The sequence below is a fragment of the Sceloporus undulatus genome, chromosome 2 (assembly GCF_019175285.1).
Source record: "Sceloporus undulatus isolate JIND9_A2432 ecotype Alabama chromosome 2, SceUnd_v1.1, whole genome shotgun sequence".
Taxonomy (NCBI): Eukaryota; Metazoa; Chordata; class Lepidosauria; order Squamata; family Phrynosomatidae; genus Sceloporus; species Sceloporus undulatus.
Window position 1 is genome coordinate 56558039 of NC_056523.1, and position 15256 is coordinate 56573294.

The 15256-nt window shown below is 47.9% G+C and overlaps 1 protein-coding gene across 2 annotated transcripts in view; it reads right to left on the reverse strand.

The window, feature by feature from the left end:
* Window positions 1-15256, reverse strand: part of NCKIPSD (NCK interacting protein with SH3 domain) — a 158187-nt gene that overhangs the window by 65048 nt on the left and 77883 nt on the right. For both annotated transcript variants that reach the window (XM_042451691.1, XM_042451692.1), the window contains exons 4-5: window positions 14783-14870; window positions 9742-10340 (exon numbers count right to left, since the gene is read on the reverse strand). In XM_042451691.1, the coding sequence (XP_042307625.1) occupies window positions 9742-10340; window positions 14783-14870 (687 nt within the window). The remainder of the gene's footprint in view (window positions 1-9741; window positions 10341-14782; window positions 14871-15256) is intronic.

Consider the following 15256-nt stretch of genomic DNA (forward strand, 5'->3'; position numbering starts at 1 on the left):
GGAAAAATTCCAGGTTATCAAAGCTCCTGCTTCATCCCTTTCAAATGTAAATTTCCATGCATAGCAATTCTTTCTTTAGATGCTTAATACTACATTAGTTGCTTGTTACCATAACGTCATTAACAAAGTCTTATGACCATATCTTGCTTTTTATTTATTGAGTGACATGGCCTGTACTATGACTTCAACTATTTTTGTATCAAAAAATGTAGAAATGATCGTATCTCCCTTCATGCTACTTTCTCGTACTTTCAAAACCATTCCTTTACCATTTGCAGTATTTTAGAGGGAAAATGGACAGGTTGCTTACCTGTAACAGTATTTCTTCGAGTGGTTATCTGCGAATACATACAAATGGGTTTTACTGTGCCTGCGCAGTGCTGCTCGGAACCTACTGGAATCACTGGGCAGAGTTTACTCTGCAACATATTGAAACTTTTTGGTGGTAACTCCGCCCACCCGTTATAAAGCCCCTGCCTTCCCGCTCTTTCCCCAGTTCCGCAATTTTTCCGCCAAGCAGGCAATGGAAAGAGCCAATAAGAGCAGGACACTGAGGGGACGGACGGGTGGGATTTGTATGTATTCGCAGATGACCACTCGAAGAAATACTGTTACAGGTAAGCAACCTGTCCTTCTTCTTCATGGTCTCTGCGAATCATACAAATGGGTTTAGACTGACAAGCTAAGGTATGCGGCGGAGGGAGTGTCCTGAGACCAAGCTATGGTAAACCAAAGGTATATTTATTACAATAAAACACCTTGGACCATAAAAGAGTCAGTCCATTTGTTCATGCACAGATCAACATAGCAATAACATTGCTAAACCTGAGGAGGGAATAGAGGTCATGCAAGACCGATCCCATAGAACTTGTGCAAACCAACATCCAACAAAATGTAAACAGTGTCAACTGTACAAGTGTAATCAACAGAAACCATCAGTAGTGCAATCAATGCAACCCTGAAACCAACACAGCCCTCCCGAAAGCTGTGTCTCGGATGGCCCTGGTGTCCAACCTATAATGTTTGATAAAAGTTAAAGGTTGGGACCAGACGGCAGCCTTGCAGACATCCTCCAAAGGAATCCCCGACAGGAATGCAGAGGATGCTGCCATCGACCTTGTGGAATGGGACCGAACCCTGCCAGGGAGAGGCCTGCCCATCAGTTCATAGCAGAGGTGGATGGTACCAGCCACCCATTTGGAAAACCTCTGCGCTGACACGGGCAACCCCTTCTTCGGTTCCGAGTAGCATTGAAAAAGTCTCTCGGACCAACTGGAGGCAGCAGTTCTGTCCAAGTAAAACGCCAGTGCTCTCCTGACATCAAGAGAGTGGAGGCGTCGCTCCGCATCCGACGTCGGGCTGGATGCGAGAGTGGGCAACACAATGTCTTGGCACATGTGGAAAGCAGACACTACCTTAGGCAGGAAAGTAATGTCAGTGCGGAGGACCACCTTGTCCTTGTGGAACCTCAGGAATGGCTGGTCTCTCCGTAAGGCACAAAGTTCGCCCGCACGACGGGCAGAGGTGATGGCCATCAGGAAAGCGGTTTTCCAAGTCAGTAGTCTCAAGTCCGCTGTGGCCATCGGTTCAAAGGGCTTGGATTGGAGGGCGGACAGTACCGTCTCCAAGCTCCAAGCCAGCGTTGGTACCGACACAGGAGGATACAGGTTGGCACAACCCTTCAGGAACCCCTTCACCAAGGGGTCCTTGAAGAAAGAAACCCTCCCCCCGAACTGGTATTTGGCACAAATGGCAGACAAGTAGCACTTGATGGATGTGAGGGACAGCCCCTCATCCAAAAGTGCCATCAAAAACTCCAGCACCACTGGAGTGGACACTTGAGCAGGAGACAAGCCCTTTCGGTCAAGGAAGAGGCCAAATCTCCTCCATTTGAGGGCATAGGACCGCTGAGTGGAAGGTTTCCTCGCAGCCAGGATCACCGTCCTCACCGACTCCGGCAGGGCAGTCAGGGCTGTATCCTCCAGGCTACCAGCGGTAGGCTCTCGATGTCCGGGTGGAGGATCCGTCCGTCCTGGATCGACAGCAGGTCCGGGCGAGGGTCGAGGCGGAGGAAGCATCTCCTGGAGAGGTGAAGAAGGGATGCGAGCCAGGGCTGTCTCGGCCACCACGGGGTGATCAGGATCGCATGCGAGTGATCCACTGTCATCTTGGACACCACCCTGATGATGAGAGGGAACGGAGGGAAGGCGTAGAGGAGCTCCCCCGTCCAGAGGAAGGCGAACGCGTCTCCGAGGGATCCGTCCATTCGCTTCCTGGAGCAGAACTGGGGACAGTGGCTGTTCCACCTGGTCGCGAAGAGGTCGATCCGGGGGGTTCCCCACCGGTCGAAGAGGTCGCTGACCGTCTCGGGATGGAGCCTCCACTCGTGGCACACCGAGGGAGATCTGCTGAGGCGATCTGCCAGCTCGTTGTCCTCCCCGGGAAGGTGAATCGCCTGGAGAAGGACGCGTCTCTGGATGCACCAGTCCCAGATGCGGAGCGTGAGGTCGAGCAGGGTCCTGGACCTGGTACCACCTTGTTTGTTGATGTAGTACATCACGGTGGTGTTGTCCGTCCTCAGGAGGACCACTCTTCCTGTGACAGTGAACTCGAACACCCTCAAAGCCTTCTCCACTGCGAGCATCTCCAAAGCGTTGATGTGGAGGAGCTTGTCTTGTGCGGACCACCTGTCTTTGACGACGAGGTCGAGCAGGTGGGCGCCCCATCCCTCCAGGGATGTGTCGGTTGTCAGAGTCAGTTGTGCCTGGGGCTGATGAAAGGGCATCCCGGTGCAGACGTTGGAGCTGTCTAGCCACCATCTGAGGGAAGCGGCCACCGGTCTTGGTACCGTGAGCCACTTTGACGGAGGGTCCTCCAACGGAGAGAAGGCGGAGAGAAACCAGGATTGGAGAGGCCGAAGACGAAGTCTTGCCCAAGGGGTGACGAATGTCGTCGATGCCATGTGGCCCAGGGCGACTTGGACGTCTCTGGCTCTCACCCTTCTGTGGGAGATGCACAGCCTGAGGGACGCTGTCAGGGCCTGAAACCAATCCAGAGGGAGGAAGGCCAAGCAGTTTTCGGAGTCGAGGATGGCCCCGATGAACTTGACCTGCCTGGTCGGTGTGAAGTGGGACTTTTCCCTGTTGATGACCAGCCCGAGGGAGTCCAAGAGGCGCAAGGTGAAGGAGACTGCCTCCTGCAGCTCGCTTTGGGATTCGGCTGCAAACAGCCAGTCGTCCAGGTAGGGAAAGACCATGAAGCCCTTCTGATAAAGGTATGCCACCACCGGTGCCATGCACTTTGTGAAGACCCTTGGAGCCGTGGCCAAGCCGAAGGGAAGAACGTTGTAATGGTACGAGGTGGAGCCGACAGCGAAGGCAAGGAATCTCCGGTGGGACTCTCGGATCCCGATGTGGAAGTAGGCGTCCTTCAGGTCGACAGTCGCAAACCACAGGCCCTGGTGAAGCAGAGGCAGAATGGAAGCCAAGGTTACCATTCGAAAACGGCGGTAGTCCAGGAACGAGTTCAATTGTCTCAAGTCCAGGATGGGCCTGATGCCCCCATCCGCTTTCGGTACCGTGAAGTACCTGGAGAAAAATGCCCGAGGACATTGGTCAGGCGGCAAAGGGGAGATTGCCCCTTTACCAAGCAAGGCGCGCACTTCGTCGAGAAGGGTGTCCGAGGGGGGAGTGGACATGAAGGCTCCAGTTGGCGGGAGCTCTTGGAACTCGAGGGCATAACCCCTGCGGATGATGTTGAGAACCCACGAGTCCGATGTTATGGAGGCCCAGATGTTAGCAAAGGGCCTCAGAATGTCCAAAAAGCAGAGGGGTGAAGGAGGGACGAAGCGCGCTGCGTCCCTTCAGGTTCTCTTCTTCCCCTGGTCGGTGTCCTGCCGGCAGGACTTGCGGTACCGAGGCGGGAAGTTGCGACGGCCAGAGGAGGAGGAAGACTGCGAGGGGAAGCGGTGTCTTTGGGAGCCCTGTTGTTGGGACTGTCGATCCCGGGAGAAGGTCCCCTGTGACTGACCTTGTGGCTGCCACGGGCGCTGACGCTTCCGGAACGGAGAAGCCGGTGCTGAGGACATGCCATGCTTCTTCGCCGCCGCCTTCATCCTGAACTTCCTGTTCAGGCGGTCGTCGGTCTCGGCGTGGAAGAGTCTGGTGCCGTCGAGGGGCATGTCTTCCACGGAGGCGAGCTCGATGCCGAGAGCCCTCGCCATCTTGATGACATGTTCGGTGAAGGACCGGACGTCGTCCGACGGGGAAGACGGCTCCGGGTTATGCATCCTCTGGGGCGAGGCCGGCCCCGAGAGGACATCCTCGTCCAAAGGTGCCTCAGCCGGAAGCAAGGGCTCGTCGTCGGAGTCCAGATCCGAGGAGAGGGGGTCCGTCACTCTAACCTGAGATCTCGGGCGGGTTGGAACCAGGTCCGCCGAGGATCGCGAGCGCCTGCGAGGTGGAGACGGCGATCTCTCGTAGACAGATACGGTCGGGACCGATCTGGACGGGGTGCCTTGGTCTGCATGATGGGGGTTCAACCTGGTGAACACCTTCATCGCTCTGTCCTCCAAAACCGACAAGTAATACCGGCGCGATTGCGTATCAAAGAACAGGTCCGGTATTTCCTGCCCGCGGGGCTGGTCTTCCTCGTCGTCGGTTCCAGGATGGGAGGGCGACCGGTGTTCTGGCGAGCAAGGAAGAACAGTGTCGTCCGTCCCGTGGACAAAGTCCATGGTGGGCAGAGGCAGTGGGGTGTCCGGTACCGGAGTCCGTCGACCCCCCGGCGTCGGCTCCGAATCGCGTGGAGCCGCCGAAGTAGAAGCGCGGGCCTGTTTAGACGGGGAGCGCTTCTTCTCCTTCGCCTTCGGCGGGTCGGTGCTGGGCCGATCTTTGGAGGACTTGGGCTTCTTCGGGGCAGGATCACGACCCGACTTGTCGTGGTGCCTCTTCTTCCCAGGCCTGGGAAGCTCCTCCGCTGGAAAGAACGGATTATCCGGGAGGTCGAGGAGGACAGCAGCCGCTGCCGACGAAGAAGGTCTTGGAGACCTTGCCCCTTCCGAAGGCACCGCCAGCTCCTTAGGCTTCGAAGCGTGGCGAGATGCCTTGGACGACGAAGGCGACACGAGATGGACCTCCAGCTCGATAGCCTTCTTCGAACGCGAGCCCTCCGATCTCCTCGTCGGTTTGGAGGCCGGCTCGGTACCCTCAGTCCCCGAAGACTTATGGGGGCGCTTGGAGGGTTCGTCGGTGGCGCTGGGCAGTTTGGAGCCACAGGCCACATCGGAGGTGGTGGAAGGGGTTGTCCCGGCCGGGACACACACCACGCTGGGAACGGCGGCCCTCCCCGATGTCACGCTGGACACACTGGCCCGAGAAGATGAGGCGGGGGGCGCGGAAGGCGGGACAGAGGACGACCGCGAACCCCCCTCTTGTACCTTGCCGAGGGCAATCGCCGAAGTGAGCCGGGACTCACGGTTCTTCCGGGCCTGGGACGAGAGGGATCTGCAAAGCAGGCAGGCCTTGGTATCATGGTTCTTGCCAAGGCACAGCAGGCAGGAGGAGTGCGGGTCCTGGACGGGCACCTTGCCCCCGCAAATGTCGCACTTCTTGAAGGGTGCAGGCATTTTCGAGGTCATCAAAGCCAGAGGAGAATCCGTAAACGAGGTCAACAGTCCGAAAGTCCGAAGTTACCAGGGGCGGGAGACAAAGAATGGTCAAAGTACAGTCTGAGGTCAAAAAGCGAAAGTGATTCCAAGCAAGCGAAAGTTCCCTGAAGCAGCTAGCGCGGCGGAAAAAAGGAACTGGGGAAAGAGCGGGAAGGCAGGGGCTTTATAACGGGTGGGCGGAGTTACCGCCAAAAAGTTTCAATATGTTGCAGAGTAAACTCTGCCCAGTGATTCCAGTAGGTTCCGAGCAGCACTGCGCAGGCGCAGTAAAACCCATTTGTATGATTCGCAGAGACCACGAAGAAGAAGAAAATAATCCTTCTGATGCAGAGATAACATACTGTGCATATTACAAGACAGATGTTTATTCCTCCTTCCTACAGAAATCGGTAACATTTTGGCATCCCAACTTCATGTCAACCAGACTGCTCCATAAATGGCTATGAGCAGGTTTTCATTTGTTTTCGTCTTTTGTATCAATGTCTTCTCGGCCCTTCAGCAATGGTTGTTTACTGCATTCTAACAACCTTAAGGCCCTGGTGCCTCCTGTAGATTTTAAGACCATTTCAGTGTATTTCTGTAGAATTAGAAAAACTGCCTTAACAAACTAGACCATCTCAGTTCTTCACCCCTTGACTGTATGAATTCATTAAGGTCAATTATATTTTAAGACTCAAATAATAGGTTATTGAGGATACTAAGTGGGAGAATGGAGTATGAATTAAAAATACCTGCCAGAGAAATAAAAAGCTTTCTGGAGGTGCACCTACACTGTAGAAATAACGTAGTTTGACACCACTTTAAATGCCATGGCTCCATCCTACAGAATCCTGGGATTTATAGTTTTGAGAGGCAACAGCAGAGAAGACTAAAGGTCTTGTAAAGCTACAAACCCCAGGATTCCACAGGCTGGAGCTACAGTACTCAAAGTGGTGTCAAACTGCATTATTTCTATAGTTCAGATGCACCCTAAGTTACTGATAAGAAGTTCCAGTATCTCCCACTGAAGTAGCACCTGGCATCCTTCTGCTCAGAGATGGTCTATGTGGTGGTGAGGAGGCTCTGATCAATGGCAGTTTTACATCTCCATCTTTCCCATCTTCCACTGGAAATTTGCTGGCTGCTACTAATCATGAGTGGTGGCTCCACACGCTCAGAACTGCAGCATTGTACTATAGAGAATGTATTGTTGTCACTGAACAGAAGGGGCAGACAAATGTGGGTCCAACAGTTTATCAGGATTCTTTTCCTTTTACAACTTGTATTCATGGTTTTTAAGCCACTTTTACTTAGGGCCCATTTCCACTTACCTATAGATTCGGTTCCTGAACCGAATCCTGAAACTGGTTCAGCAAACACAGTGGTTTCCACTATGTGTCCTGGACTGCGGCCAGCACACATCCAAACAAATTCTGATAAGGATGGCTCAGCAAGAAAGGAGCTGGGAGAAAGTCTACAGACCTTTCTGTTGGTCCAAGAGAAGCACACCAGAAACACAGCCAAGGTCAGGATACCAGAGTTCACAAAAGTCAGTTCAGTCCAAGGTCAGGGGAGCCAGAAGGTAACAAGAGTCCAGTTTGTTTCAAAGTCGAAGGTCCAAAGCAAACAAGGGTTCAAGGGAACAAGAAGCCAGTGCTGACAGCAATCACCAAGAAGGATACTGCAATAATTGCTGGGAAAGGGTCAGCATTCTGCAGCTGTTTAAATGCAAGACGCCCTCCCTTGTGCCAGCTGTGGATTATCAACACCTTGCTTCTCTGCAAGCCTCCTGGATCAATGCATGCAAGCACTCTCAGCTCTCCACTGCCTAAAGGAAGGAACCTCCAGGCTTGGTTCTTCCCCAGAGTCACCACTAGGCTGCTGAGCCTCAGGAGGGATCCCTATAGAGCTAGGACCTGGCTGAGCTTCAACCCCTGGGGCTGGGAGATCAGGGCTGGGGTCTGGCAGGGCAGGATTAGGACCTGGTATAGCCTCCATCTCCTCTTGCACTTGAGGAGCCACATCCTCCTTCTTGTCCTCCTCGTCCTGCTCTTGGCTGGCCATGACATCATGTTTGCGCCGGTTTCAGGATTCCTTTCAGGAATCAAAATGCCTGTTTTGAAAGACTTGTTTTTGACATGGCAGGAGAGGCTTCCCCAGCCTCTCCCTCCCTCCCCATTCCTCTCTTCTATCCTTCTTTCTTTCCTTCCTTCCTCTCCTCCTCCTCCTCATTCCTCCCTCCTCCTTCACTCCTTCTTACCGCCTTCCTGGGGGCTCTGGTGGTGGCGGAGAAGGCTGCCGGCTGGGGCTCGTGGGACGTGCCTCCATCCAGTGTGTCTTAGTCCTCCAGTGACGTCCAGGACGGAGGCACGTCCAAATTCCCCAGGCCGGCAGCCTTCCCCGCCGCTGCCACTGCTGCTGTCCTCCAGGCTGCCAAGGCCTCCCAGAAACCCAAGCTCAGGGAGGCCACAGCAGCCGGGAAGACAGCAGCGGTGGCAGTGGCAGCGGCGGGGAAGGCTGCTGGCACGAGGACTTTGGACGTGCCTCCATCCTGGACGTCACTGGAGGACTAAGGCATGCTGGACGGAGGCATGTCCAATGAGCCCCAGCCAGCAACCTTCTCTGTTGCCACTGCCATGGCCACCAGGAGGGAGGCAAGAAGGAGGGAAGGAAGAGGAGAGGAAGGAGGGAAGGAAGGGAGGGAGGGAGGGAGGGAGGGAGGGAGGAAGGAGGTATGGGTGGGAGGGAGGCACGGCAGAGAGGGGCTGTCAGGGCAGAGTCAAATCCGCCCTGTGTTCCCACTGGGCTGAACTGATTTATTTTCAAATAAATTGATTCAGCCCAAAAAGGAGTGGGAAAACCCAGCTCCTTTTTGGCATGGGTTAAATGGGGGAACCATGGTGGTTTAAATTGGATCGTAATTCAACACAATCCGATTTAAACAATAGTCGGAATGGGCCCTTAGACTGTGCAATGGTAGTTATTACCAGAATAGAAAAAATGTGGCTAAAAGAAGTGGTTTTTGTTCCTATGTGGATCTCCACCCTCATCCCATCTCCATGCTTTGTAGGTGCAATCTTAAAGTGGAGTGTCTCACAGTGTCCTCTTTCTGCACTGCAGACTGATGGCTGCTGTTGATTTGAATGACTGCTTTTCTGTGTAGACATTTTTATCATCATCTTTTCACAAGCATTCTTCATCTTTGCTGTCTTCTTCTACTCATACTCTGCTTTAAAAGCATGATCTTCAAGTTCATGTGCCTCATTTTTTCTTTACTGGTGAGGATTTCATAAACTGCTGAGTGAACTACCCAACTGTGCAGTCACAATCTTAAAGTACCTGAGTTTTCCCTTTCTGTAATGTGGGTTATTGGCTGTTGTAGTTTCAAAAGACTGCTCTGTCTATGCTGATCCTATCTACTGAACCATCAAATAGCATCGGGAGCAGCTCCCAATGTTCTTCTAATCCTTCTTAAAAACAAAACAAACCCCTTTTCAAGACCAAGTTTTGGGTGAAAAACTTCATTTGAAAGATGATTTAATCCATGCTTCTGAAAGCATTATGGCTAAACAGCTCCTTCTTCAAGCACTGGTGTGCCAATTGGACAAAGGAGTGGCATTAAGGGGTGGTTCCCATAAATCTTTTCTTCCATAACAGGACCAAACTTTGAAACCCTTCTGAATCAAGGTGAAAGACTATATTACTCTTCACTTAGATGCTAATTACATGCAGTGTGTTGCTTAAGCATCCTTAGGATCATTGCCAAAGAAGATGATGGACAGCAAATGGAAAGTGTTTGGTGCCACCTCTGCTGATCCCTTGGCTGCACACCACCCACCTGAATGAGCACCAGCCACTACTGGTATGAAAGTCCTCACACAACTCTTTTGTGTCAGACAGACAATGAACTATGTTTCTATGATCTCTTAAAGCATTTAAACACTGTAGAACTGTTATTATATTCTATAACTATGATCCTATATGAAGAGTGCATTTCTTAAACTGAACTCTAAAGAGGATTTTCCTAAGCATTCCAATTAAATCAAACTGTAGCATATATTTCACAGAAACAAAAATGAAGCATTCAAACCTACCTTGCTTTCCACCAGTGAGATGAGAATCTGCTCCATGATGCTGTTAATGGCTGGCACAGAAGTTTGAATGTGGCCGATTACCACACCTATGGCAACCCGAGAGAGGTCATAACTGAGATTTGTGTTCCTGCGGACTAGTTCAATCAATTCGGCTCCTATTGTCTTTGGCACAGACACCATGAAGCCAGATGATTCCTGTTCTACATCTTCCAAACAAGGTGCCTTCTTATCTTCCAGACAAAGAGAGTCAAAGTCTTCTAACCCTGCAGGAGCAGCCTGCACAGTCTCCTTTGCTTGTACACTCTTTTCATCATTTGCACGTGAAACCTCCATTTGCATGGGAGGTAGTGGAGCAGCTCTCTTGGTCTGGGGGGATTTGCTTGCACTCCCATGCTTCCTTTGCACTACAGGGGTAACCTCTAAACTCTGTGATACCATTGTGTGGGCACTTCTACTGGGAACAGGGGGAGGGGTATTGCTAGGGCTGGGAGTAGCGGTTGGGAGACCTGATTCAGTCGAGCCAGTGTACAAGGTATCCAGCGAAGTTGTGCTAACTGAAGAGGCACTAGAAACTGACCCAGAAGTGATTTCAACTGCATCTGAAAGGGAACAATTAAAATGTCTTAGCAACGGCACCAAAGGAAATGGGGAAAAAACAATTGCAGCAGCAGAGTCCATTAAGAACTCATTGTGCATGCTTCTTAAGTAATTTAACTACTCTTCCTGGTTCACTTATCTCGAAACAAAATTGTATTAACTGTCTCTGGAGTATTCCTGATACTAACTTCCTTACAGCAAGGGAGAAAAGGCTGTTCTACAGTGACAACGTTTCTTCAAAGACCTCACTGTAATTCAGGGATGGAAGAGAGTTTTCCCTACTGGATTAGGTAATATTTTTCATTTTAAGCAGACAGCAGTTATTCTGAATAATGTGTTTTTCTTTCTTGAATGTAAAAGATGGGATTCTCAAGTGTCTCTTTTTTCATCGTGTTGTTATTTCTGAAATTATTTTCCAAAGACAGCACAAACTGGAGGTGATCAAGAGTCAGACATCACATGTGTAAAAAGAATGTGATCCTCATCCACCTATAGGTTGCTTTCTAGGCAGTGGATTTTTAGCTCACAGTTTATTCTTAAATTGCTCCTAAGTTATTTCTGCTGCAGAGAATATCTAGATGCTGTTTAATTTTCAATAAGGATGGCATTGCATTTGCCATCATTGTTGGGGTTAAAAAAATAACTCTTCTAGTTTGGAATCCCTGTAGTTATTAAAATCTAATTCCCTCTCTAATGAAAGCCTGGTTTATAATGGGAGACTGGCCTCAACAGTGGAATAACAAGTGATGAGGCTTTTAATCTTTAATGTCATATTATGTGTACAAGTAAACTACATACCCTAATGCATCAGATCCTGTCTGATCTTGGAAACTAAGGAGAGTCTGCCCTGTTTAGTACTTGAATGGGAAACTGCCAGTAAGTACCACTTGCTATGTTTCAGAGGAAGGAATTGGCAAAACCACCTCTGAGGATTCCTTGCCTAAGAAAACTCTGAAATGCATGGGGTTATAAATAAACAGGTGACTTGAAAGCGTGTGCACACATGCACATACGCAAACACCAACTCATAGTTGCCTCAACCAAATATTTAGCCCTCATTCCCCAAATTATCTTATTTGACAATGGAAACTATTATGAGGGTACATGGGGTGCTGCTGTGACACTGGTCTCAATAAGAGAAACCCTAGTACCATTTCTCTACTTTGTGTGACAACCTCTTCTCTGGTGGCGGTAATATAGCTGAATGTTGAAGGAAGAGAACAAAAGAAGCAACATGGGAGGGGGGAATGTTGCGAGTAAGGCAGCTGAGTCCTTGTGTTCCCCAAAATAATGTTGTTAGAAGTGTGATGGGGCTCAAACACTGCTATGGCTCAAAAATAACTTTTTGTTAATTTTATAGCTAAGTGCAGCTGTTCAAAATTGAAATGGAGGTGGACATGCCCATCCAGTTTTGAGCGTTCCTAAAACAAGGCTCTCTTCCTTAAATTGCATTTGTTTTCAGCTTATCTGGCTCATAACCTGGCATACTACTACACTGTATTGTTGTGACTAACTGAAGATCCCAATTAGGCAATCAGTATGTTCTTACACATTAACAAGTTTCTGGACATTGTGGTGGCAATTATTGCTTTTAAACCTAAGAGCAATATTTGCTTAAAGGTCTCTGTGTGATTATGGGGAATGCTTCCAGACTCCTTGGCTCCTTGCCAGCATCCTACATGTCTCATTATTCTGTACCTTCTAGCATTGTATGATATTGTATTAGCTCTAAAATCTTGACCTGGCATAGCTAGTCTTGTTAAGAACTGATGTCAACCCATTTTCACCCTTGTAACTTATGGGAGCTCTTCAGTCCTATTCACTTGTCCTTTTCAATGCCTATCAGAGGAGTACCAATTCTCCCTTTCATCACTTTCTTCACATGGAGGGCAACAACTCTACAGAGGAGAGGTTCCTGTTCAACTGGAGGTTCTTCATAGTCAAAAAACCCTGGAAAAGTCAGGAATCCCACTTATGTGGTAAAGCGCCATGCAAATAAGAACTTCTCTTTCGCAGTCACAATTACTTTCCATGTGAGGATGGAGGGGGCTGGGATATGGCAGTCTATGTGATAAGGAAATGGGGTGAATGACAAGTGGCAAGGCTTTTAACATTTAATACCACATTATGTGTACCAATAAACTCACAGCTGCCCAAACCAAATACTTAAGTTAGTAGAATTTATTTGAAATAGTAGATTCCAGTTAGTTAGGCTGTCTTACTTAAAATTCTTCTTTTGTTCCTTCTACAGAGTTTTATTCTTTATCTTTAAAAAAAAAACACATTACAGATCCTGTTCAGTCATTCTTTCCATAGTTAAGTCAAGGAAGATTACATATGGTAAATAGTGACACAGATAAACAACCTGAGAGCCTTATCTGAAGAAGGAAAAAGGCAGCACATTCAAATAGCAACAATGCTGATTCTAATACTTGATTAGCTTTATCAAATTCACTTTACCCATAAATCTCTTAGGAGCGAAAAGGGAAAATATCTATTCCTTGTTTCAAATAAGTTTTTGTAATTGCTAATGAACCAAATAGTACACTCTCACTACCTTGTATTTAAGGCACAAAGCTAACAACATCTGAACTCCCAGAAACTATGTCTTTTTAAACAAACATCTTGAAGGGAACACTGGAAATTTCTCTGTCCACTGATCTTTCTTGTATACACAGAAGGACTGGTGAACTGGACTGCTTTCAGTGAAAAGCTTTCTAAAACTACTCTATTCTCTGGCCCAAGGATAGTATGTTTTGACAGGTTTATTTCCCCTAAACCAAGCTTTCCAATTATCATTCACCAGGTTGCCTTAAGAAGGTACACATTCCTCCAGATGACCAGGACTGATCAGACATGTTTATGCTGAAGTTCATCCCCAGTATGAGTCTCAGCTTCAAAAACTGAAATCTGTTGCACACATTTGGCCTAGTGCTAAGTGATCCACATGTAATCTTTGAGTTTCACACCAACCAACCAGTAAAAAACAAGAAATACAAATACATTTTTTGTCAGTTTTCATGCTTCATATCCTGTAAATGTCCGAATCAGCTTTATTATCTGTTTTAGGTTAGTACCCTTGGCTTATCTTCTGTTTATTATTTTCCTCAGTGCACCAAGGCCATGCGGAACCTGAAAAATTCATAGTTCCTTCTTTCATTCTTCAGATTCACCATTGCTTACCTCTGACAAACAAAAAGAGTAATGCTTTTTTGTTGTTGATGATGCAATTGATTTCTATGTTCTCTATATACCAATGTTGACTGTGGTTCCTGAATATGAATTTTGGGGCTATAACTACCAAGTTGGGCACTTAAAAGAGTGTCCAACCTGAGCCTCAAAGCTCTACTGCAGGATTGGGGGACCTGTGACCCATTAGTTTTAACCATCTTGGCCAATCTGAAGGCCGACAGAAATTTTCCATTCCTGCTTGATATAATCAATTCATTAAATTGTAGTACTGGAAAAGTCTTAACTTTGCACCACCAACAAGTAATATTCAAATTTTATCAACATGGGAATCAACTGCCAGCACCTGTTAACTGACACAGTTTCCTGGTAGAAATAATAGTGAATTGCTCCCAAAAGTACTACTTCTACAATGTTCAGACCTGAACAAAGAGGATAGTCTGTTCACAGAAAGCTAAGATTTAACTGAGCTCTCCATCACTGTATTATTAGTGGGCTCCCCCTGGTGATCTATAAAGATATCACATCCTGCTAGGACAAAATTGCAATTCACATTGTACTTGGTTGCAGTACCCCAAGAAAGAGCTGGAAGTTTTTCAAGTTATTCTTCTTGACTAACAGAGAAAAGTTATTCTCTCCAACATTGCCAGGTCATTTGGGAAAGACTTGGCATTGATATTTTCAAGGTTCAGCTCCTCTGGAAATGACTAGCACACACACACTTGAGATGGTTCATACGGTTCATTCACATTTTCATTTGCTCCTTTTAAGTTACTTCTCTAACTAAAATGGTTGAGAGCTATAGCTATAGTGAAAATAATCCAGCAGTACTTATGCCTGCCCACAGAGTGGGGACACAGAGCTACCAAACTATTCCCACATTTTCTGAAATATGGAATCACCAGTCACGTCTTCCTTGTGATAAGACATGTAAGCTTTTCCATATAGACAGCTTTAATCAAAGGAATGGCCTGTAACAACATCCCTATGATTTCAAAACCATCTTGTACACAGAAGCAGCCTTTAGTTCTGAACTAAAGACTAATCTTTGAAGATCTTAGAACTATTTCAAATACTTTGGTTGAAGATTGCAAGCATATTTTTCAATCTCATGGCAATCGCCTCAAAGCAAATATTTGGCATTAAGTCATCTCTTGTGATCTTCTTCCCATCAAACAGAACACAAGGAGAAAGAGATGTTGCCCACCTAGTACCAATCACCTGTACCACAGATCTGCAAAAGCTTTCTCCTTACTTTTAATGGAGGTAGCTGACTGTAGGTTCATGTGTTTCTCTGATGGTGGTGGAGAAACAGGAGCAGCACGGCGTGGCTGTAGAGGGATCTAGAAGAAAACATTTTAGAATAAATCAAAGGTAGCAGTGGCAAACAAGGCATATGTGACAGATAACATTTTTTGTATGTGTGCAAATTTGTCCCAGCATTGCTGTTTCCATTCATTAAAGAAGCCCATGAAGAATAGAAATGTTAACAATATCAGCTTCCTCCAAGAGTAAAGCAGAAGAAACTCAGAACACATCGCTTTCTTCCCTACTGATGACAAGAAAAGCAGCATGCGTAATTGCTATGTTCAGCAGCACGCTGCACTTGTGTTGCACAGACCTGTCAAACACGTACACTTTGTGTCGCTCTCAACCCCTCCACAGAGGCAGTAAGCTATGTGCATATTAGATATACTTGGAGTGATCCATGTTACAAATTATGCTCGCA